This window comes from Meles meles, chromosome 7 (assembly GCF_922984935.1).
Source record: "Meles meles chromosome 7, mMelMel3.1 paternal haplotype, whole genome shotgun sequence".
Lineage (NCBI taxonomy): Eukaryota > Metazoa > Chordata > Mammalia > Carnivora > Mustelidae > Meles > Meles meles.
This window is the reverse complement of record NC_060072.1, coordinates 130,020,957-130,044,053: the sequence shown is the minus strand read 5'-3', so window position 1 is coordinate 130,044,053 and position 23,097 is coordinate 130,020,957. Positions and strand designations below refer to the sequence as shown.

At 36.1% G+C, this 23,097-nt stretch overlaps 1 protein-coding gene across 2 annotated transcripts in view; it reads right to left on the bottom strand.

Annotated features, from left to right (window-relative positions):
* The window catches only part of PLXDC2 (plexin domain containing 2), a 470,012-nt gene that overhangs the window by 222,315 nt on the left and 224,600 nt on the right, over positions 1–23,097 (bottom strand). For both annotated transcript variants that reach the window (XM_046011960.1, XM_046011961.1), the window contains exons 3-4: positions 21,211–21,357; positions 4,087–4,156 (exon numbers count right to left, since the gene is read on the bottom strand). In XM_046011960.1, the coding sequence (XP_045867916.1) occupies positions 4,087–4,156; positions 21,211–21,357 (217 nt within the window). The remainder of the gene's footprint in view (positions 1–4,086; positions 4,157–21,210; positions 21,358–23,097) is intronic.

Genomic DNA, 23,097 nt, shown 5'->3' with positions numbered 1-23,097 from the left:
GAGGGACTTCACAGAGAAGTTTAGACACAGCAAAGCGGGCATCACAAAACTTATCTTTCCGTCCAGGAATCCTTGAGATCTTGTTTGTTACTTTAAATTAGTGAACCTAATGGGATGGCTTTATTTTGTCCAGCATCTATCCCTTCAGTACTTTCCCTTCATGCATCAGATGTCCAGGGACCCATAACTTCTGCTTTCTCTTAATAATAACAACAATGGTAATAATAATATTAAAAGACAAAATAACTCCATTCACTTTTTTGCTAGATTCAGAAAGTTAATGGATGCATTCTGTTCTGTTCTATGAGGTTATACACTTGAAAGACGACAGACTTGGTATCTGTAAATCAATCATCATGAGTAATAATGAACTCTCTTCCACTCTAAAAAAGCCTGTTATAACTGTTGTTAATCAAGTCCTTCCAAAAAGTATGAAATATTATTTGGAACTACAATTAAAATATGACTATTTGAAAGTGAGAACAAAAAAAGAACTGGGAGATTTTCATATCCAGAAAACCCAATCAAAATAATACACACTGATTTTCTTTTCTTTTCTTTCTTTTTTTTAAAAACCTCTCTTCTTGGGGACTTAAAGTGAAAAAAAAGAGTGAATGACTATAGACCAAATTTAGGAAATTACTCTAAATTTGAATTTAACATACCACAGCTCAAAGGGTAATGGTGGGTTTTTTCTTGGGAGGGGAGTGTATGGAGGAGGAGGCAGGGAAAGAAGGAAGGTAAATGTTTTACTTTCGTCTTTTTGACGTTTTAAATGCCATGCTCTGACGTTTCATATCTTAAACACTGAAGACATAATGAACATTTTTTATTTCATCAATTATCATGTGGCAAATGAAATAAAATTGATTTAATATTCAATGGCTTACATGAAAATAGTGCTGTATGTCAGTTATATTTAAAAAAACAACAACAAAACCACAACAGAAGAAAGAAAACAGAGAAGGGTGAATAAAACTGCTTTTGTACCCTGAGAAAAAATTCTAAGCAGTTTTTTAATTTTTCATTAAACCTCCAATTAGAAATTCATGTTGAAGGGAAGGGAGGGCAAATCCTTTGTACAATCAAGGTGAATAATACATGTTCATCATTACCTTTTTAATTTATGTCATCTTTGATTCCTAATCTCACGTACAACTGCCGGCAATTCCACACACTATTTTAATTATGAACCAGCACCTGTCTACATACTTAAATTCTGGGGCCAGAATGATCTGGATATTGTCAACCTTTCTCTTCCCCATGATTCTGAATGCATCACTAACCCGTCCCCACATTTTGTGTCAATATAGTTTGTATGATGTACCCAGGATAGGCTCATGAAAAAGATATCATTACAAGTGATGGTCACGAGAATTAAAAATCAAATCCTTACACTTAAATCTACTTTTTGAAAAAAATCTACTTTTTAAAACATTTAAAATACCACCTAAGCAGCCTAATAATGAAAAAGAACTGATAAGAGTATTGATAAAGCAAGAGAATGAAAGCAGTGTGATATATATGCAAATAACACAGCTTAGTGGTGTCATTAATGAAATGTTTTTATGAGAGGCACAGAGTACTCGTTTTTTAAGGTCTGGAATATTTGTATTCTGAAGTATCTTTTAAATAAAAAGATAAATGAATGCTTTCAAATTCTGTTACCAGTGAACCAGAAAATAAGATGGTATTTCCAATCATTTTGTTATTTGTATGGATGATTGAAGCTTTTGAAAATTAAAATGCTTAACAAAGACTCATGCTTATGATTTATAAATAAATGGACAGATATTTAGTTTTTATTTACATTTTTAACTATAAACTTAAGTGTGTTCATAATTAAATACATATATATTTAAATATAAAGATGGGTCACAATAACTTAGGCAGATGTCTGTATTGTTAAACTATTTTCTGTTTTTTAAAATGGTGCTGGTCTTAGCAGTAACACAGACATCTTTAAGGTCATTTCAGTCTTAAAGAAATTTGTGTCTAGGGGCGCCTGTGTGGCTCAGTGGGTTAAGCGTCTGCCTTCGGCTCAGGTCATGATCTCAGGGTCCTGGGATCGAGTCCCACATCGGGCTCTCTGCTTGGCAGGGAGCCTGCTTCCCTCTCTCTCTCTCTGCCTGCCTCTCTGCCTACTTGTGATCTCTCTCTCTCGCTGTCAAATTCCTTCAACATATCAATTAAATGGCTATTAAATGCCATGCAATATACTAGCACAGAAATACACAGTGGGCTCAGAAAGACATGGTCCTTCTGTGAATTTGCTTATATTTAGTTCTTTTTTAAAAGCTTTTATTTATTTATTTGAGGGGGGGAAGGGCAGAGTGGGAGGAGAGGGACAAGCAGCCTCCATGCAAAGCGCAGACCCTGACCCGGGCCTCAATCTCACAAGCCTGAGATCAGGACCTGGGCCGAAACCAAGAGCTGGATGCTTAACCAACTGAGCCACCCAGGTGCCCCATGCTTAGTCCTTTCTTTACACATAATTTAATAGTTTCAGAACTGACACCATTGGCATTCCCTAAAACCCGCTCTTCTGCTTGAGTCTGTAATTTTGTCTGACAGCATCATTTCTCTGTTTGAAGCCACAGAATTGCCAAGGCCCTCAATATGTGTCACACAAACTATTGCAATATTCTTCCAATTATGTGTACTAACACCAGTCTTTTTATACTTGAAGGTGTTACACAAACTTACCTAAATAAGTACCAACGACTCCAACTGACTCTTGAGGCAGTATATAAAATTGTCCCAATCTACTTTTATCATCTTAATAGGCCATGTTTTTTGTAAACCCACTCTCAGCTTCACTCAAACTCAATTATTTGGTACCCGAAATATACCTTACCCATTTCTTGTTCCGTATAATTACTCAAGATATCCTTCCATGGGACCTACTCTTCCTTCCCTACACGACCCTCGAAACTGAGACATCCTTCAAGGAAGATCTTAAACAATCATTTCTCTATACAGAATGTTCACAGCTGTCTGAGCTTTGTCATCCCTGGAAACCCGTATTTCATGATTTCTATTTTCTAAGGAACTGCCACATTCTGCTTCACTCTAATAGTCCAGTAGGCTATGTTATCCCAAGACAGAGGTACCTGTATTTACCTTTGCTCAGAGTAGATACTCAAAAACTCTTATTTGCTTGGTGATATTTCCAGTTACAAAGCTTATTCTGATTCCTACCTAATTCTAAGTCTCATATTAAAATATGGCAGTAGTGATCAACAGGACTCTCTTATCCTTTCAGAAGAGCAATCATGAAACCCAGTACAGGAGAAGGACTCTGGTCTTTGGTGAATTAGACACGGGCACTCGGCCTGGATTTCTTTTAACTTACATCTTTACTTAGGCTTCCATTTTTATGTTTTTCTCTCAGAATACAGGGATATTCTCTGGCCTTTTGCTTATCTCTGCTAGTAGCACTCAAGGATTACATTTTTTTCTGACTTCCGGGATATACTATAAAGTACAATAATTGCCTTTCTAGGGTACTGTTAATCTCTAAAGTAACCTCCAAAGGTTGTGCAGAAAAATAACACTAAAAAATTTCATACTGAATCTCAGTGTTTATTTTTAAGATTCAAATGAGTTGCCAGTCAATCTAAGTGGCATTGAAGGCATGGGGGGAGGACCGAAATAATTAAAACTAATATACATGAGGTGGTGTTTGTTTATATATTTATGTCAATCAATTCTACACATTAAGAGAAAAGAAAAATACTGTAACAACTTCCGTAAGCACCTTTTTCTTCTAGATCTCTTCCCATTTATGCAATCTTACCATATTCCCCAAAATGAATTAAAACACAGAAGGGAAAGAAGGGGGAAAAAAGGTAGAAGGAAAACAGATGAATCTAAGCTGAAAATTATTATAACTACAATTTTTTTCTGCTGGAAAGTTTTTCCAGTAGCGATACTCTTTCTCAGGTTTTATTTATACCCATGACTTTGTGAAGAAGACAATGGTTTTCCCAATAAGCGTCCCTATTGAAATGTAAAGTAAATTAAAAATAATAACTATAGTGAAACTGTAGATTATTTAGGGTGAATGGGTAGAAAACCACTTACCCCCAGTTGCCACAGTGATTTCACGTAGAAAATGGCCGTAAAATGGAAAATCGAAAGATAGATTCACTCTCTGCAAGGAACAACAACCAGAAAAGAAAATCAATAATGTGCATAATAGTAAATGTAAAATGAAAAGTCTTCCACTTAAAAAAAAAAAAGATGCCTCTACTTTGCACCACTATGATTGCAGTTGGCTATTTGAACCTGAATCCTAGATGATAATAAAGGATTTCTTTTTTTCTGGTAATTAAGTGTTCGAAGTATGTGAGAAGAAAAAAAGTTGCGCTGTGATGTGTTTGCTTGCAAAAGGAATCTGGACGTTTCTGCTGCAATTTAAGCTACTCTCTTTTAACATCACTGTTGCCTTTTAGTTGTGCACTGAGAATCAGTTCATTTATCATGGTAACCAATTCATTTTACAGTTCTTTTTAGTTTGATTAGTTTTCTCCAAAATAGTAGACCATGTTATCTGTCAAGTTTCATTGGATACAACATCAAAAAAATTTTTTTCAGTTTCACATTCAATTTGTTTTCTGTACATCCCATAATGAAAGGTAGTTTCATGGAACAAGATACCTTGCACTGTGATTTAGACCTGCAGATATTTTTATTTTTGGTGTGATGAGCTCTCCAGATTTAGTATATGATGTCCATTTTCAGAAGCAGAGTTGAAGGATAAAAAATGCTGGTTATTAGAGAACTACTTTTCCTTTGCATAGAAGAAAACTGAAGAGACTTAAGAAGAAAGCTCATAAATTTTACCCTTCTCTTTTCTAAAAAGGGGATTGAGGCTTTTAATTTTATCTATGTGTATTTTATTATTATATAGTATATGTATATATTATATATTTATATTATTGACAAATATTTATATATTATTAATGTTTTTATATATCAGATATATTTATATATTCAACATACATACAATTTATAAAATAAATATACATACATAGTATATATAGTAAAATAAAAACAAAACACAAGGCAAAACAAAAACCCTAGATTTTTCATAGTGAAGTGATATGAAGCAGACATATTATCATTAAACAAAAAGCAAGAAAAGCAATGAGTTATAACAAAGGTGACCAACTGAAATAAAAGTATCCCGAGGGAAATTAATTAGTTGGTTTAGAACCCCACAGCACATACAAACTACATATAGCAAAAGGCTTTTTTGTTAAAATTCAACAATCTCTATATTATAGCTCTCCCAATATACAAATTAAAAAAAATAGAGTACACCTGGATTGAATTTTGCTCATTCCAATTTTGCAAATGATTGCTTTTTTATATCCATCAGAGATTTCTAATGACTTATTTTGGCATGAAATTAATGATTCAAAATTTATAGTAACTTTCAATTAGTTTTTCATTTCCTCCTTTTTAATGAAAGTTGCATCTTCAGAAAGAGTTTATCACCATTTTTAATTTTTGCTGACTAATGGGAACAATAAAACCCATTTTCACTGCACTAACTGAAATGAGTGGTTACTAATCGCCCCCAAATAAAAGGTTTAATGGCAAAATTACATATCTCACAAAAGACATCAAAAATAATTTTTATAATGAATACTGTTACAGTGAAAAGAAATAAAAAATCTGCAATCATATCAGAATAGTGACCATGAGTTCTAAGACCCAACACAAACTGGCCCCTGCTACCTCACAAATTTCCCTTCCCATTTTCTGCTCCAGCCAGTCTTCTAGAGCATCTTTTAGTTCCTTGTAACTGCCACCTTTAAGCCTTGGCTCTGGTACTACTACATGATGCCTCTTCTGAGTGTCATAATCTCTCAACCTTGGTTGGTCATGGCTTCCATATTCTTTAAGCCTTGGCTCAGTTTGGATGGTGCTCCAAATATCAACACTGACATAAAGACTTAGGGGCAGATAGTTTGTATGGAAGGTGATCAGGAAGCATTTGGTAAATAAAGTGGGAAAAGTGAGACAAAGAAAAGAGAAACCAATGGTAGATACATTATTAGGTATCTTACTGTTATAGATAGTTCTCTCCTTAGAGAATCTCTGAGCAACAACAGGAAAGACATACCTCAGAATCTCTTCATTGGCGATCAGGAGACTGGGACATTTGTCCATCAACTCCCATCTCCTACTGAATGGAGGTTAACTCTCCCCTCCACCAGACTATCCATGCTCGCACCCTCAGGTAGAAAGAAGAAATACAGTACTTAAGCTGGAAAGTGGCTGAATTGTTAGAACTGCCTCCCATGGTTTCAGGTGAACTCAGGGAGCCAGAAGGAATATGAAGAAGCATCAACAAGAACTAGCTAGGATCACATCCAGAAAGTCCCTCTTTGACCTTTAGTTCAGGTTATGTCTTCTTAGTATGTCTTACTTAGCATTCTTTATATATATACATACACACATAAAGCAGTTGTGCAAGATTCAAATAATAACTGTATCAAAATGAAGCTAACTCAGCACCAGAGTAGTTAAAAATGGCCCAAGATGCAAACTGGAACTGGAACCTGGGTTTGATGGACACCAAAGGCAATGGTCCTAATTAACTGAGATTAAAACAAAGTGATGAGAAAAGTCATACAGAAAGGCAAATTTTTGAAAATTATTATTATTCCTTCTTAAAACACACACACACACACACACACACTATCAAAACAAAAACAAACATAAATTTCCCTAGAATTTCATGATATGTTTGGAAGCTGAATGATTATATAATCAATATAATTACCCATGGATAACTGGATCATTATTTTGTCTCAGTGTGATATATAAAACAGGCATGGGGAGAGCTGAAGAAAAACTTTATTTGTTCATTCATCCAGATGACGATCACTTACTTAACACCTCATATATACCAGGCCAGAAGTCAGGGTCTGGGGATAAAACAGTCAGTAAGTCCCACCCCATTCCTTCCTTCAAGGGGTTCACAAAGTGGTGCAGGGGAACATCACATAGGGATAAACAGCAGGACTAGGCAGGGGCAGAGTAAGGACCAAGAGAGGCCACTGATCCCAGAGCAGAAGACACTAACACTAACTCTTGTGAAGGAACAACCAGAAGTTAACCAGATGAGACCTCAAGCCATGAGAACAGAAGCAATGGGTCAACATATAGGCAGAAAGTAAAAGCAGGAGGACTTTGTGCTTACTGAAAGGACACTTAAATTGGGAGTGAAGGAAGACAGTCTAGAAAAAAAGGACAAGTTTCCAGCTGGGTGACTGGTGGACTGCAGTACCACCAAAAGAGTACAAGGCAAAGAGTAAATTTTGGTTAGGTGAGAGAAGACTCATTACTTAAGCATCCTTTAGCTACATAATAAAAAATAAATAAGAAAGACCCCAAGTTGTATATTCAGCAAGGGACTCTTCTGCAACCAGAAAGGCTAACAGAACCCTGGAATTTGTCACAAAAAGCCACTGTAAACAAAAGCCAATGTAATATTGAAACATACTTTGCACATTACCCTGTCTTGGATCTCACCCCTTAAGCAATACATCCATGTAAAGGGAGGAAGGGTTCAGCAAACCTGTCATGTGATTATTAATTAACAGTCTGGGAAAAATATAAAATAAAAGCTCAGAAGTGAAATTTTCAAGAGCACGCGTGACATAAATAAGATCAACTGAATTTGCTACTTCCTGACACTTCGTGCAAAGCAGTGAATTATTTGAAAGGAGAAATGGTAATTTTGAGACAAGCAAGCACATATGACTTCTCCATATGGGGAGGATAAACTTATGAAACATTCTTTGAAGAGTTTGTACAGGTTTATAAATAGATCCCAGGTGGTCTGGTGCAGATTCATGGCAGGTACAGCCATGTACAACTGTGACCTTTAAAACCACATCACAATCTCCCACAATGTACCCCACAAAATTGCTGTTGGGAACAGACTATCAGACTCAATTAGGGCCATCCTGCCAGACCTCTAAGTGTGTCTATACCTCTTACTGCCTCTTCTACAGATTCTTCTTAAGCTGATTGCTATCTGTTTCAGACTAATTATTATGATCTCTGCTAATTCTTTTTTAATAACACGGGAATTGTAATCCTAAGTAAACACTACTCTAGTTTGACTTGTTTGCCTATTTCTCAGCAGTATTACAACAATAAATTAATTTGCCAATGCCTGTAACACTTTAAAGACAGAAGCCTCTTAATACAAGTTAAAGTATATGGAGTGGGCACATTTATCATCTTAAAAGCCACTTTTTAAAATGTCATTAATAAAAACTGCTTTTTTATTTTAAGACTTTTTTTTAAGACATCTTCTTATGTACAGTAATAAAGCTACACTTTCCTGGATCCCCCAAGTCTTTATTTCATTTGTTTAAGACATAATCCTGATAAAAAGAACTTGGAGCTTGTGGCAAGAAAATCAGCAGTAACTATACTTTAAGCAATTGCTGACTTCATGAGTTCATGATAGCAAAGTGTCCAAAGAATTTAGGGAGAATTCACTTATTAGAGAATGGATTCATGAATCAATCATTAATATTTAGCCATATATTTTAACATTTTATTTTCAGTCATTCAAATCATTTGATGTTTGAGGGGCACACATTTGTATCTTGTAGCTGTCAAATAGGTGGGATATTATTATTATTATTATTATTGGCAAAATGAGGTCTATATTATTTTTCCCAAAAACATTTCAAAAAATAAATCAAATCTTGAGACATATGATTTTCAATTTGTTTATCTATGGCAAGCCTTAACATTGAGAGGAACTGCAAAATTTAAGAAAAAACATACATTTTGCTTTATTTACATGGGTATTTCTAGTGACACTAGTTTTCGTCTGGAATACCTGCATAAATGATCTCATTTCCAATAAGATTTATATCTCTAGTAAATAAGAATGATTGAATAATCATTCTTCTTAGGATAACTTTTTTGTAGTTAACTATGAATAAACTTAATTTCTTAATTGTGATGTGATATATCCTTCCAGAAGCACAAAACAATTGAGTAATCTTCTTGAACCTGGATAAAGTCCACATAAAACTCATTCACCTGTAAGTGCTTAGAATCGATCACTAGAGCCTTCCTCCTTTACCAATCAGAAAACACACATTTTGTAATCTTCTTTTAATGGAGCCTGATGAAGCTTTATTTTTCAATTTGCAACCGTTCTTTTCTTGTTTTTAATGATCTAGCATGGTTTTGGACTCAGAGAGACTTGAAATTATATCCCTGCTTTGGTGCTTAGTAGCTGTGTGATTTCATAAATTATTTAACCTACTTAAGCCACAGTTTGCCATCTGTAGTCAAGACGTTTCTTCAAGGGTTTATTATAAGGATCAAATGACCAAATAACGTGTGGACCTTCATAAGCGCTGAGTCAATGATGGTGAATATTACATTACACATGCGAAGGTGCCTCGCATAGCAATAGTTCCTTGGAACTAGTTTCCTAAACAAAAATAGCTCCCTATTTGATTCCTAACAAGGAGCTGGAAGTGATGGGATATCCATTGTCTCTAATATCAATGCAGGCAAACTGCTTTACCAATAGAACCAGTATCACCATTAGATACTATGTTCTGAGCCATGTTATGATGCTCTCATGTTTGCTATATTGGAATAATCATAACTACTATATTTATTGGTATTAGGAAAATAGAATTAGCATTTAATATATCAGCCATTATGCCAAGTATTTTGCCTGTATTTGGCAAGTATGAATGTTAAAATCAGAAGTTGGAAGTAAGATAAGAAACAGGATATTTGCATAGTCACAAAGTATGTTGCAAAAGATACCTGATCATCACAAAAGGAAGCATAGTAACTTTACAGTGAAGGAACAAAATCTGGAAGACATCACCCAAAGCTGGTGATCAAAGTCAACATCACCAGTCACATACCTCCTGATATGATGCACAATGAAGGACAAAATAACCATTTCTGTAATACCACAAAACATAATTTTTGCCGAAAACAGAGACCCATGTTAAAACATGAAGAACAGTAGACAAAGCCCAAATCAGAGACATTATATGAAGTAACTGACCATTATTCATCAGAAGTGTCAAGTTCACAAAAGACAAAGAAAGACTAAAAACCTGTCATAGATTGAAGGATGCTAGGATATTGGACAAATACATGCAATGTAGGTCCTAGAGTGGATTCTAAATAAGAAAAACAGATGGTCTGAGAACAATTAACAAATATGAACAAGACCTAGAGATTAGTTAAGAGTATATGTGTCAATACTACACCATGTATTGTTGATGTCTTGGTATCAATAACTATACCATGAGTATATAAGGTATTGACATTTGGGAAGCTAGGTGAAAGCTATATGGGAACTCTTTCAATGTTTCTTGGAAGTTTTTTAATAAGCCTGAAATTACAAAAAAAAAAAAAAAAAACTTCACACACACACAAAACGAAATAATAAATTCTAACCACTAGAAGTACTAAAGCTAGAATTTTAATCCACATATGTTTGACTCCAAAACTCTTGAGTTTTGACCACTATATTATTTTATCCCCCTTCTTCTATGCCAGGTGCTTCTTTTCCTACCTTTCATCAGACCTTCCATAACCATGTTTTCTACCTGGGACCCTAAATACTGTCAATTATTCATGTTTTTGTTCTTGGTAGACGTAACAATTTCCTTTAAAATGTAATAATAATAAGACATAGTCAGAAGGCTCTTATATGCATGAGGCCAAAGCCATAAAAAAAGAGAAAACTGAAAAATGTACAGTGTTCTTTGAGGAAACTCAGGATCAGGATCTCAGGGCCTGGATGGACTGAGCCATGCTAGGTGGAGCCACAGTGAGCCATGTACCATGAGGCCTGATGGCCACACACAGGTCCCTTCTCAACAGACATGCGTACAGACCAAACTCCATTTTTTTTTTTTTTTTTGTACATGTGTGGTGTGGATGCTTCTATTTCCTACCCTCCACGGACAGATCCAGGGTTCCTATTTTCTAAACTTAGACAACATTTGTTTTCTTTTTTACAGTTCTCAATGGTAATTGCCCGTCACTGGTTTATTCACCTAGTTCACTAAAATTGATCTCCTCACAAAAGTAACATAAACTTCAGTTTATGAAGTTTTGAGAGTGATACAAATGTGGGCACATACACATGTATATATGCAGATGTAGAAACAGAAAAGTTTAAGTGGACACGTTTCCCCAATAAGCAACTCTTAAAGAGAGAAAAATGGGTGATGGAGGGCATATACCTGTAGGCAGCAGCAATACCAACTTCTTTGATGGCCCCTGAAGTAAAAATTCTGTTTTTAGGCCATAAATGAGCTGAGTGTATTCCAGAAATAAAACAGTTATAGTGGCCAGTATAACTCATAATATTTTGACCATGGAAAAACTTTTTTTTTTTTTTTTGGTAAAAAATGCAATTCTAACCACCTCTCACAGTCCATGTGGACCGGACATGATTGTTAATCCAGTGACTAAAAACACTGGAAACCTAATTAAAAGATCAAAACATTCATGGAAAGGGGCTCATCAATATGTAAATATATGGACAAGAGACTGGCTATTCCTTTCAGAAATAAAGCCCATCAATTGAATTGATTTTCTGAGTTAGAAATTCTAACTGCCTCAGCACTTTTTTCCTAACAGAACTAAGAACTTAATTAACCCTGCATATCGAATGACACTCTGCACGGGACTATGCCTATATTGGCAAACAAAATGGAAACAGTGTGCATTTACCTGACACTCTTTTAAAGGAATTAGAGATGAAGTGAACTGTCATCCTATCTTTTGACCTCTCGCATTGCATGGTTCCCAGCAAACACTTGGCTTGCGGTAGCTTGCCCTGTATTTGCACATGTTGAAAATTATTCAAAGTAGTTTGTGTGAATATTTACCATTCAGGCAGGCTGCAGAGCAACACTGTTCAGGGGAACAGAAAAAGAGTAACAGGATTTTATAAAGAAGCCCTTGGAGGGTGGATGGGAGGAGGACGAGAACCAGGAATTTTCCGCACTGTTCTAGAAGCAAGGCAATGGATTCCGTCAGGCGTCTCAAGCTCAAGTGCACATGAGAATCATCTGGGGTACTTGTTAAAATACAGACTCTGACTCTGCAGGTCTCGGGGTGAAGGGGTTGAAATTCTGCACTTCTAACAAACTTCTAGGGCTGCTGATACTGCCCCTAGGGACCCCACTTTGAGCAAGGCTCTACATCACATAATTGTCTTTGAAACACTAAAAACAGTGCCCAAAGGAAACCTTAGCAAGCCTGAAGTGTGTTAAAAGGATAAATAGACTGCATTCTGGATAACATTGTCACTTTGTCTGGTAACACTTACATGGCCTGAAATTTTCCATTTCAGGACTGAGGGATAGAGGTACCTGCTAGCCAGGCATTGGCTCACTAAGCAGTGACTGGGCCACAGTATACCAAAGGCAATGACACTCTTGTTTTGTCCTTGACTAGTGAACCTCCAACAGGGCAGGGCAAGAAAAACACTCCTATGAATGCTCCTTTGCTGTTTGCAAAGGTCCTCCCTCTCTTGCGTCAGTTGATTACAATCTGTCTTCCCTTCTTTCTCATCGGAAAATAACTGTGTTAAAAAGGTTAAATGTTTGCATGATGATTGTTAACATTAATGTAACGGACATCTCTAGCACCATGCCAGTCACTGAGTAGAGTACTGCCTAAATGGTAAATCATTTATGACCTTTTTTTTTTTAAAGATTTTATTTATTTTTTATTTATTTATTTGACAGAGAGAGATCACAAGTAGGCAGAGAGGCAGGCAGAGAGAGAGGAGGAAGCAGGCTCCCTGCTGAGCAGAGAGCCCGATGCGGGACTCGATCCCAGGACCCTGAGATCATGACCTGAGCCGAAGGCAGCAGCCTAAACCACTGAGCCATCCAGGCGCCCCTAAATGGTAAATCATTTAATACTAACGACAACCTTAGAAGGTAGATAATATTATCGTTCCCATTTTGCAGATAAGAAAAATGATGAACAGAGAGTAAATAACACACTCAAAGTCACCCAGGAGTGGTCGGCAAAGTGGGAGTCAAATCCAGGGAGCCTGTTTCAAAGTCTGTATATTTAAACATGATATCAAGTTGCCTTTCAATTGAGATGTTAAGATTTGCATTAAATGAGGGCCAAGTTCATCAGAAGAATAAATAATTCAAAACTTGATTACAGCTTGAAATTGAAATTTAGGACAAGTTCAGTTTTACCTCTACATCTTCCTCTGTTAACTTCTCTTTTTAAACTTTTTATTTGGAAATCATTTAAAATTTAAGTTACAAAGAGCCTTCTACATTGTTTATATAGATTCACTAATTTTTAACATTTTACCACAGTTGGCAACTTCGGGATTTTTCAAAATCTGTGAAAAATGATGCCTCCCAACACAGCTTCTGGGAGTTGCTCCCTTAGAAAACCTACCCATCTCTACAATCTACCCTGCAGGGAATTAGGGCTTAGGTGCCTAACCCCTGGCCCATTTATCAGCAATGAAGCTTACTTGGCATTTCTTCTCAGGTAGAGCTGCTGCATGATAAGACATTCCTGGCAATTCATCACCAACTGAGAGTGGCAATAAGTGGTTCACTTCTAGTCCCATTGGCATTTTAACAGAATACCTCCAGGAAAGAAGGAAACAGACACCCACTTTCTGGGTCTGGAAACTAGGCACAGCAGAAATTGTAACCGGAAGCCAACTTATAAACAAACAATGTAAGATTCTGACTATTTTCCTTAGGGTAAGCAATAGGGTATAACTTGGTAAAAGGAAAGAGACAAAAATAAAGGTAGTTAAAAATTAGTATTGTTTATTTTTAAAGATTTATTTATTTTAGTGAGAGAGAGAGAGAAAGAAAGAGCATGAGTGGAAGGGGCAGAGGGAGAGGGAGAGAGAATCCCAAGCAGACTCTATGCTGAGCACAGAACCCAGCACAGGGCTCCATCTCAAGGATCCTGAGATCACGATCTGAGCTGAAACCAAGAGTCGGATGCCTAACTGACTGTGCCAACATGCACCGTGGTATAACCAATAATTTTAAAAGTTCTAAAATACTAGCTTGTCTAAGAAATACCAGTTCCAAAATGTCTTAAATTTTTTATCTTCTATAATTTCAGATTTTTCATAGGAATTAAGTATATTTTCTTTCATAGTATTCATTCTTAAAGAATATTATATTCCATGTTTTGCTAACTTTTCTGTGTTATAAAATATTTCCTGCAAAAGAGTCGTGTGAAAGCTTTATCATATAACTTCAGGGTGAGAATACATTTTGCACTCATGTTTTGTAAAATTAACTGTTAGTATGTCTTCATGGACTCATGGAGACATCTCAGAAAAGATGATCAAAAATAGGTTGGAGAAGAGAATCTAGAAGGAAAAACAGGAGAAAATGAACTTATTTTTTCCACCTGAGACATGGCTGTGGGGTCCCATGTTAGGAGCTTTATGATTACGAAAGTTTCATGCAAATGAAATCTCAGACCAAGAAGGTTCCAGAGAAGCCTCAAGTGTCTGCCTCATTTGTGACTTTCAAAGCTGGGCAGAGATTTATTTATCTAGAATTATTTTACAACTGTCCCTGGTCACTGAGTATGAATAAGGTTACCACCAAGACTCTAATTTTACACAAATAATGGTAGTCATCCACTAAAAACACATATGGAGAAATAAGATTAAATTGAACTGAAATATGATGAATTAGAGTATGATTTATTTTTAAGATTTTTTAAAATTTATTTATTTGACAGACAGAGATCACAAGTAGGCAGAGGCAAGGCAGAGAGAAAGGGAGGGGGAAGCAGGCTCCCCGCCGAGCAGAGAGCCCGATGTGGGGTTCAATCCCAGGACCCTGAGATCATGACCTGAGCCGAAGGCAGAGGTTTAACCCACTGAGCCACCCAGGCACCCCAGAGTATGATTTATTTTTAAAGTATGTTTTTGGATTGGAAAATTAAGACTTGTTACATGCATTAAAATTGATCACTGTAGGGTTCATAAAGCTATCTTTAAGACTCTCCAAAGTCCTTTCTCTATCTGAAGTGATTCCTAGATTCACAGGAAGGATCTCAAGGGTAGCTTAAATAATTACTAATATACATCTATGTAGGTAATTGTATCAGTAAAACATGTTTACTAAACTTGGCACATTAGGTTAGCCTAAGGAACATTTAATCTGTGTTATTAAAGCCATCAGCAGGAAAAGGAATAGATATTTCTGTGTATTTTTAAACTGGCTTTAAGGCAGGTGGACCAACTCATTTCCCTGGGATGCAGAGGAACAGAACTCAGCTACTCTAATCTTATGTTAGTTTTGTGGAATGGAACAAAGACATGCCTTTATTTTCCATAAAAGTCCCTCCAGTAATACTTTCTTCAGGACAGAGACAATTATTCTCAAAATTGATAAGTGACTTAAGTACAATAATAATAGTAAAATAAACTTAATAAACCAAAATTTTGGCAGAGAGACTCATGGAGACACAACTCATGCCAGTCTGTCACGAAACCAGAGGAAAATCCTAAGAACAAAGGCCAATAAGGCCAGGTTGATGAACGGTTAGTGTTTTGCTTGAAATGGAGCAGCTCACATGACAGAAAGAAGCAAGTTTAGCCAACCAGTCACAGTCAAAATAAACAAAAGCAACTTACTGTTAGTATGAACAGAACTCAGGCAAAAATGTGTGGTCTAGATTGCAGCCTAATAGAGACGGCAAATTACACTGACTTCTGAGTTAATCATTTATAAAAATAACAACTTCTCAACAGATTTTCTGGTGCACAGGAAAAAATGAAATTGTGCAGTATGAGAAAACAACTGATCAAGTCACCACAGACATCCAAATTTAGCCCACCAGCAGCAACATTATGTAAATGAAAGACCCATGGAAATATTAGTTGGAATGGTGTTATGTTCCTGGCCAAAAAAAAAAAAAAAAAAAGAGAGAGAGAGAGAGAAAACCCAATTTTTTTTTTAAAGATTTATTTATTTGAGAGAAAGAGAGAGAGGCAGGGAGAAGGAAGGGGAGAGGGAGAGGAAGAATCTCAAGCAAACTCCCCACTGAGCATGGAGCCCAACACAGGGCTCCATCTCACCATCCTGAGATCATGACCTGAGCCGAAATCAAGAGTCGGACACTTAACTGACTGAGCCGCCCAGGTATCCCAACTTAATTAATATTTTAAAATGATGGTTTCTGTGCATCTTCATATAGTCTGAGGATCTCCACTGAGAATAGTCCAATTTTCAAAATTAAAAAAAAATGACCACATCAAAAAACATACAAGTTCCATAAAAAAGCTTACCTGAACTATGACAGAGACAGAGAGCAGAATTTCATTTATTTTTGCTTGGGTTTCTTATATAAAGAATCAATCTTTCTACCAACAAATAGATTAAAAAATTTTAAGCTAAGAGCATGCTTACATTTGGCCAAGAGCACACTGGTGTTTTCTTGGGGAAAAAAAAATTATGGAGCTACAACATAGATATAAATACAGATATGTATCTATCTACTGGAAACTCTTGGAGAGCACTTGGGATTAACTTACTTGGGAATTGTTTTTCGTTATAAAGAATAAGGCCTCTCAAATAGCACTGCCTTACAATCTCATTTTTATTTACTATTTTCAGCATCCTTTCAAATCCATTTTATTTTTATTCTTAAAGTAGCACTAGAAGGTAGTCAAGGCAAGTATTTTTTCCCCCTTTCCTCCAAGTTATAAAACTGAGGTAAAGAGAGGCCAGAAACAAAGAAAATGAGTTTTGGAGCCAAGGTTTCATGACTTCTGTGACCCTGGATTCCTTCCACCAGGACAGTGGTACTTCTCTAGAAGTTGTGAATCAGAATTTCATAAACTATGGTTTCAGAAAGCAAAATAATTCTAATTTATCTGGCTGTGGACTTAAACTTTGTGCCTCACAACAAATTAAATAATATGGATATAGAAATACAGAAGAAAATATCAAAAGTGTAGAATTTGAAGGTTCACACAGGAAAAGAAACAAGTGGGATGAGTTCCTAGGTTTATAGTCAGAAACTTCTAGATCTGCAGTCTGAAAACTGTGTGACTTTGAATAAAGGACAAAAATCTAAATAAGTTCCAGTATTTGAATATAAAGTGTCCGGCTCATTGCCATATGGTGGGGACTTAGACAAATTTTCACTATCCTTTGTCTACAAAAACATGCTTCTTCCTCTAATCTATCAAAGTTAAAACTATGTTTTAACACCTGCTTTTTTTTTTCATTTTATTTATTTTTTCAGTGTAACAGTATTCATTCTTTTTGCACAACACCCAGTGCTCCATGCAAAACGTGCCCTCCCCATTACCCACCACCTGTTCCCCCAACCTCCCACCCCTGACCCTTCAAAACCCTCAGGTTGCCCCAACCTCCCACCCCTGACCCTTCAAAACCCTCAGGTTGTTTTTCAGAGTCCATAGTCTCTTATGGTTCGCCTCCCCTCCCCAATGTCCATAGCCCGCTCCCCCTCTCCCAATCCCACCTCCCCCCAGCAATCCCCAGTTTGTTTTGTGAGATTAAGAGTCATTTATGGTTTGTCTCCCTCCCAACACCTGCTTTTTTTTACAATAATGATTTAAGAAATGTGATTCAAATCAAAAAGGACAATGGGGAGATCATAATCAAATTATAGCACACATATGTAATATACATACTAATGAGTATGGTTTACATTCTAAAAGGAAAAAGAAATCAATGTGTTTTGGCTCATGAAAGATTTGAAATGAATGATTTCTAAGTTTTCATCTGCCCTGAAATTATAAAATGTTATTGTGGAAAGGAGAAAAGGGAAAGATCTTACTTCAATTCTACTCTCTTCCTTTTACTAGAATATTACTTTAAGACTCCAAAATGCTGTTTAGACTGCCTTTGTAAATGATGGTGGTGGAGGGGAAAATATTTCTTTAAAAAATCATGCTGGGGGCATCTGGATGGCTCAGTTGGTTAAGTGGCCAACTCTTTATTTTGGATCGGGTCATCATCTTGGGGTCCTGGGTTTGAGCCAGCGACCTGGCTCTGTGCTTGAGGTGGGAGGAGGGGTCTCTCTTTCTTCCCCTCCCTTTACCCCCTCCCAGCTTGTGTGCATGCATGCACATTCTCTCGTGTCCTCTCTCTCTAAAAATAAATAAATCTTTAAAAAAATACCATGCTTTCAAGTCAGACACTCTTTTACCTTCCTCTGAGCCATTCTGCAGCAGCCTGGGAGGGAGAGGGAAGCTGCATCTTCAGGGGCACGCAATCTTTTCCAGTTCTCTCATTCGCCTCTGGCTTATCCAGGGCTGGGCTAGTTAGCCAAATGCTCTTGGGTCTGCCCTAAGATACAGATTTCTTTTCTCTTTTTTTGTCTAATTTGTTGACAGAATGTATGTCCTTGGTCATGAAAATTACACCATTGGGTGATAAGATTTGAGAAAATTCTGTCTTTCCTTAGAGCTTAAATTTAAGTCCTGTTTCTAGCTAAATTACCAGAGAGCTTTACACCAAGGATTATGATGCTTACGACATCAACAAATCTAATTAATAAAGTGGATGTGACATTTCCTGTTTGTCATTTTCCCTTGTGCTAAAGCCTCTCAGTAACATCATGGGGGAGAGTAGCAGCAGTTGGAGCCTGGGTTGTGTGTGTTGGTGGGGGTAGGAGGGAGGGTGTTTATGGACCCTACTGCGCCCCCTGTTCATAATACATCACAGTTCTGTCCTCAACCTGATTATTCTCCAAGGAAGGCATAACAGAAATGGAGCAAAGAGAATGAGGTAAGATTGGAAAGGTGGAGAGGCCAACTAAGGAAATTTTAAACATGAATCACTTTTTATAATTTGGAAATCTCAGACTAATATTTAATAGACACACTGAACAAAGCAAGAATGTTTGTAGAAAATTAAAAAAAAAAATTCTATTAACTAAATGTGTAAGTTCCAACATAAAAAAATACCTAAGTGAAGGGCTCTAAATGGTAAAGTTTTCCAGGAAAAAACAAAAAAAATTAAGAAGTATTGTCAGTTCTGTTGTGGTAAATGGAAGCCTGTATCTAGGGTGTGTGTGTGTGTGTGTGTGTGCGCGCGTGTGTGTTCTGTTGATAATGACAGGGAAAATGGGTGTAGGACCAATTTCTAACTCTAAGAAATGTTTTCTGATGGATAAAACTCTTGTTAAAAAACAAAAAACAAGGTATGACAATGATAGAGTAGCTAAAATAAAAGTTTCTACCAATGGTAAGTATTTTGATGTCTGTGTAGGAACACCAGCTAAGTCACAAGCAGAAGCTCAAGCATTTGCATTTAAGCCAATCTTTGGTGTTGAAAGCAATAGTGTTACTCCCACACTACCAGTAAGAAAAAAATGGCTCATTACAGCATCACGATTTTTCTTGAGACGAATCAGAGAATTGAGGCCACAAGGCAACTAAGCGAGCCCTCTTCCCAACAGAAAAAATATCCTTCGAGAAAAGACAAGACGCTCCAACTGCTGCACTTTTGGGAGAGCAGAGGAAATTATAAAAGTGAGTAAGCAGAAATCCACTAACAGTTTAACTGATAACTTTCATTCTTGCCTAGAGATTTCATCCATAGCGGCTGACACCACAGTTGGGCCAATTTATGGAAACTTCCTTCAACTGGATGCACCCCACATGTGAACCTTAGCAAAGGGCATTTTACACTATTAGGTACTGTAATATAGTGGGAAGACTGTCAAATGCAAGAAGTTTCTGATAGACATTGTCCTAATCTAATCTTTCTCATTTTCTCTTCTTTTGAAAATCTGTTCTAAATCCAACAGTGAATCATTTCTGAATCTGTCATTTTGCCTGGGGTTGCCTGAATATGGAAAAGAAAAAGGATGACAGAATTCAGTCAGGCGAGATGACTCCTTTGTTTGCTTCTCAGTCTCAGAAAACATGTGCTCCACACTGACAATTCAATGAATCATCTCACGGTAAGTTATTAGTTTCCATTTTAACTGTTAGAAGTTGATTTCCTGGAAAGAGGAAAGTCTACATAATACAATGAAGGTTTTTGGCCAAAAATTTTGATATAACCATCAAATCCATGCCTCTTTAAATCACGTAAGCCATTGACTCTATTAGTTCTATCTTTAAATCAATAATGGCGATTACATTTGAAAGGCCAAAGTTGTTGTGTTTTTACTTTAAGTCATATTAAACTGCAAAGACGTGATTTCCTTGATGGTAAGATCATTGGTATTATCCATGAGAGCAAAACTAAATACTTTTGAAAAGTTAAACCAAGAATTTCTCAGAAAATGACAATTAAAAAGTGCTGTCTACACACACATTTTGAGTGCGGGCTTGGCTGCCTAGGCGAACATCTGAGTCTCAACACTTACTAGCTGGAGACCTTTAGGCAGGTTCCTTGACTTTTCCAACACTCAATTCTCTCATCTCCAATACCTGGATGGCAGTAATATTTAAATAAAAGGGGATATGCTGTGAAGATTGAAAAGCTAATCTATATAAGCCTGTAGTCGGACATGTAGAATAGGACATGGAAAACCATGTAAAGTAAGTGAGGCCTGTATTATTATCCTGCCATTACTACTATATGGATGCAGAAACTACACCTCATTATAAAATTACATTCCTTGTTTAAGGAGCCAGATTTGGTAAATGATAAAATCAGGCTGAAAAAATGTTTGGAGATTTTCAGATTTAATTTTTTTCCTTGATATCAAACTTCTTCACTGAGATACATAATTTGGTCTCCATATGCCATTGGAATCATAAATGTTTCTGGTGAAATCTTTTTCAGATCAAGAGATTAATAAACCTATGTAAAATGGGAGATACCAAATTCATGTAGTTTTTTTTCAATGGTCTCTAATGCACAGATTATAAGAAGACTGAAAATCATCCCAGATCAATTGACTTTGAATATTCAACTCATCATTTTGCTAGGGAATTTAATGGTTAATTTATTTAATTAATTATTAAATTGATAGTGGCTTCTCAAAATAATTCTTTTTCATTTTCTTTAAGATTCTACATGTAATTACTAATCTAAATGGCAATTGCCGAATGAAGTAATAAAAAGTGAACACAACAAATCAGGGCTGATATGCCAATTAAAGAAAGAATTTTTTCACAGCAAGAAAAAGCCCTTAAAATGCCAAAGCACTTACTGCAGCTTGCCGATGAGTATTGGACAATATTCCATGAATCTTCACTTTGTCCTTTTCCATTTGGTCTATGTTCACCCACAAACTCCGGCTGGCAGAATCAGAGGGACCATATATCCGAGATATATAGTAATTGTGATCTGTGTCCTCCTATAATAAAAGAATAATGCACATCAAGAACAGAGACAACGTGGATGGGCCTTAAGGTTATTATGCTAAGTGAAATAAATCAGACAGGGAAAGACAAATCCTGTATGTTCTCACTTATATGTGGAATCTGAAAAAGCTGAACTCAGAAAAACAGAGTACGATGGTGGTACCAGGGGCTGTGCAATGGGGGAAGTGAGAAGATGTTGGCTGAAGAGTACAAATGGCCAGTTATGACTAAGTTATGGCTAAGTTATAAGACAAATACCTTCTGGGGATCTAACCTACAGCATGGTAACTACAGCTAACGAATCTATAATTATACACTTGAAGGTGGCTAAGAGAATAGATGCCTCACTACAAAAAAGAAATGATAATTATGAGATGAGATGGAGGTCTTAGCTAATGCGAACAGTAATGGTAGTATTAGTAGCAATCGTTTTGCAGTATATAAGTTTACCAAATCAAGAGGATGTACACTTTAAACTTATACAATGTTCTATGTCAATTATGTATTCCAGCCTCAATAAGGCTGGAAAAAACAAGAAGCATTTAAGTCAATATATACCTAATTTATATAATTGACAAAGCTGTAGACAGAGTTCCATTAAAAAAAAGAAAGTCCACCCCCAAAGGAAAGAAAAAACCCCTACAGATAGTGTCCCTAAAATTCTTAAAAAAACAAACAAAAAATGGTACTATGAAACTAGACATGTTACTATTCTTCAAAATAGCCAGAGGCATTAAATAACCTCTAAGGAAAACGAATTAGATTTTAAAACATATAAAATAACCCTCTTTAGAGGAAATTGTTAAATAAATAAAACAGAGAGGAAAATGTACACTGTGTTTATAATAGTCTTTTTACCACAGTAATTCTAGGGATCTAATTGCCGCCTGAACAAAATGTCACTTTTGGAACTATTTACTGAAAACCTGAACTATAATTACTACTGAGTGACAACAAATCCAAACTTCTCTTCTTTAAAACTTGGGCCGGATCTAAGTTAATGATCCTAGGAATGGAAACAACACATTTTTTCTCCTATAATTTGGGTTATTAAATTCTACTTTTATTTGAAGTCACACTATTGATTATCACCATGGTGCCCATCACAAAACCTTTAATTTTCACTCAATGAAGAGATTTAAATGTTTTAAAAGGGGGATATTGCTGAGGAACACCCAGAAAAATCATATGATTCTTGCCTAACTCAGATTGCAATGCATTTTACTTTTTTCTTTTTTACCATAAAATGTGAATGTGCTTATCAATTTGAGGAGTCTGCTAGATAAAAAATATTTTAAAACATTCAGGTATATGTAAAGATAACATTTGGTAAATAGAAGGTATATGATTTGAATAATAAGGTATGGAATGCGAACTCTGTTGAATGCATTTGTTACTGAAGTGCTAATGAAATAAAATACAATTATTCTTGAAATCTAGTCAGAACAGGAATTCCAAGTACCTTTTCACAAGTCATCAGGCTATTAATATATAAAGCTGACTACATAAAGGAAAGGAATTTTCTAGGCAGTATTCTAAACAGATTTTTCCCCGTGACTAAAAGAAAAATTATGGCCCTAAATATAAGTCTTGAGAACAGTGATTAAATGTTAACAGTAAGATTAAAAAAAATCCTAGGTAAATCTCCAACCTCTAATTAAACTCTAGGTATCACATGCAAATTATGGGAATAACCATGATGAAAAATAAAAAAGTTCTTCAGAGAAAGAAAA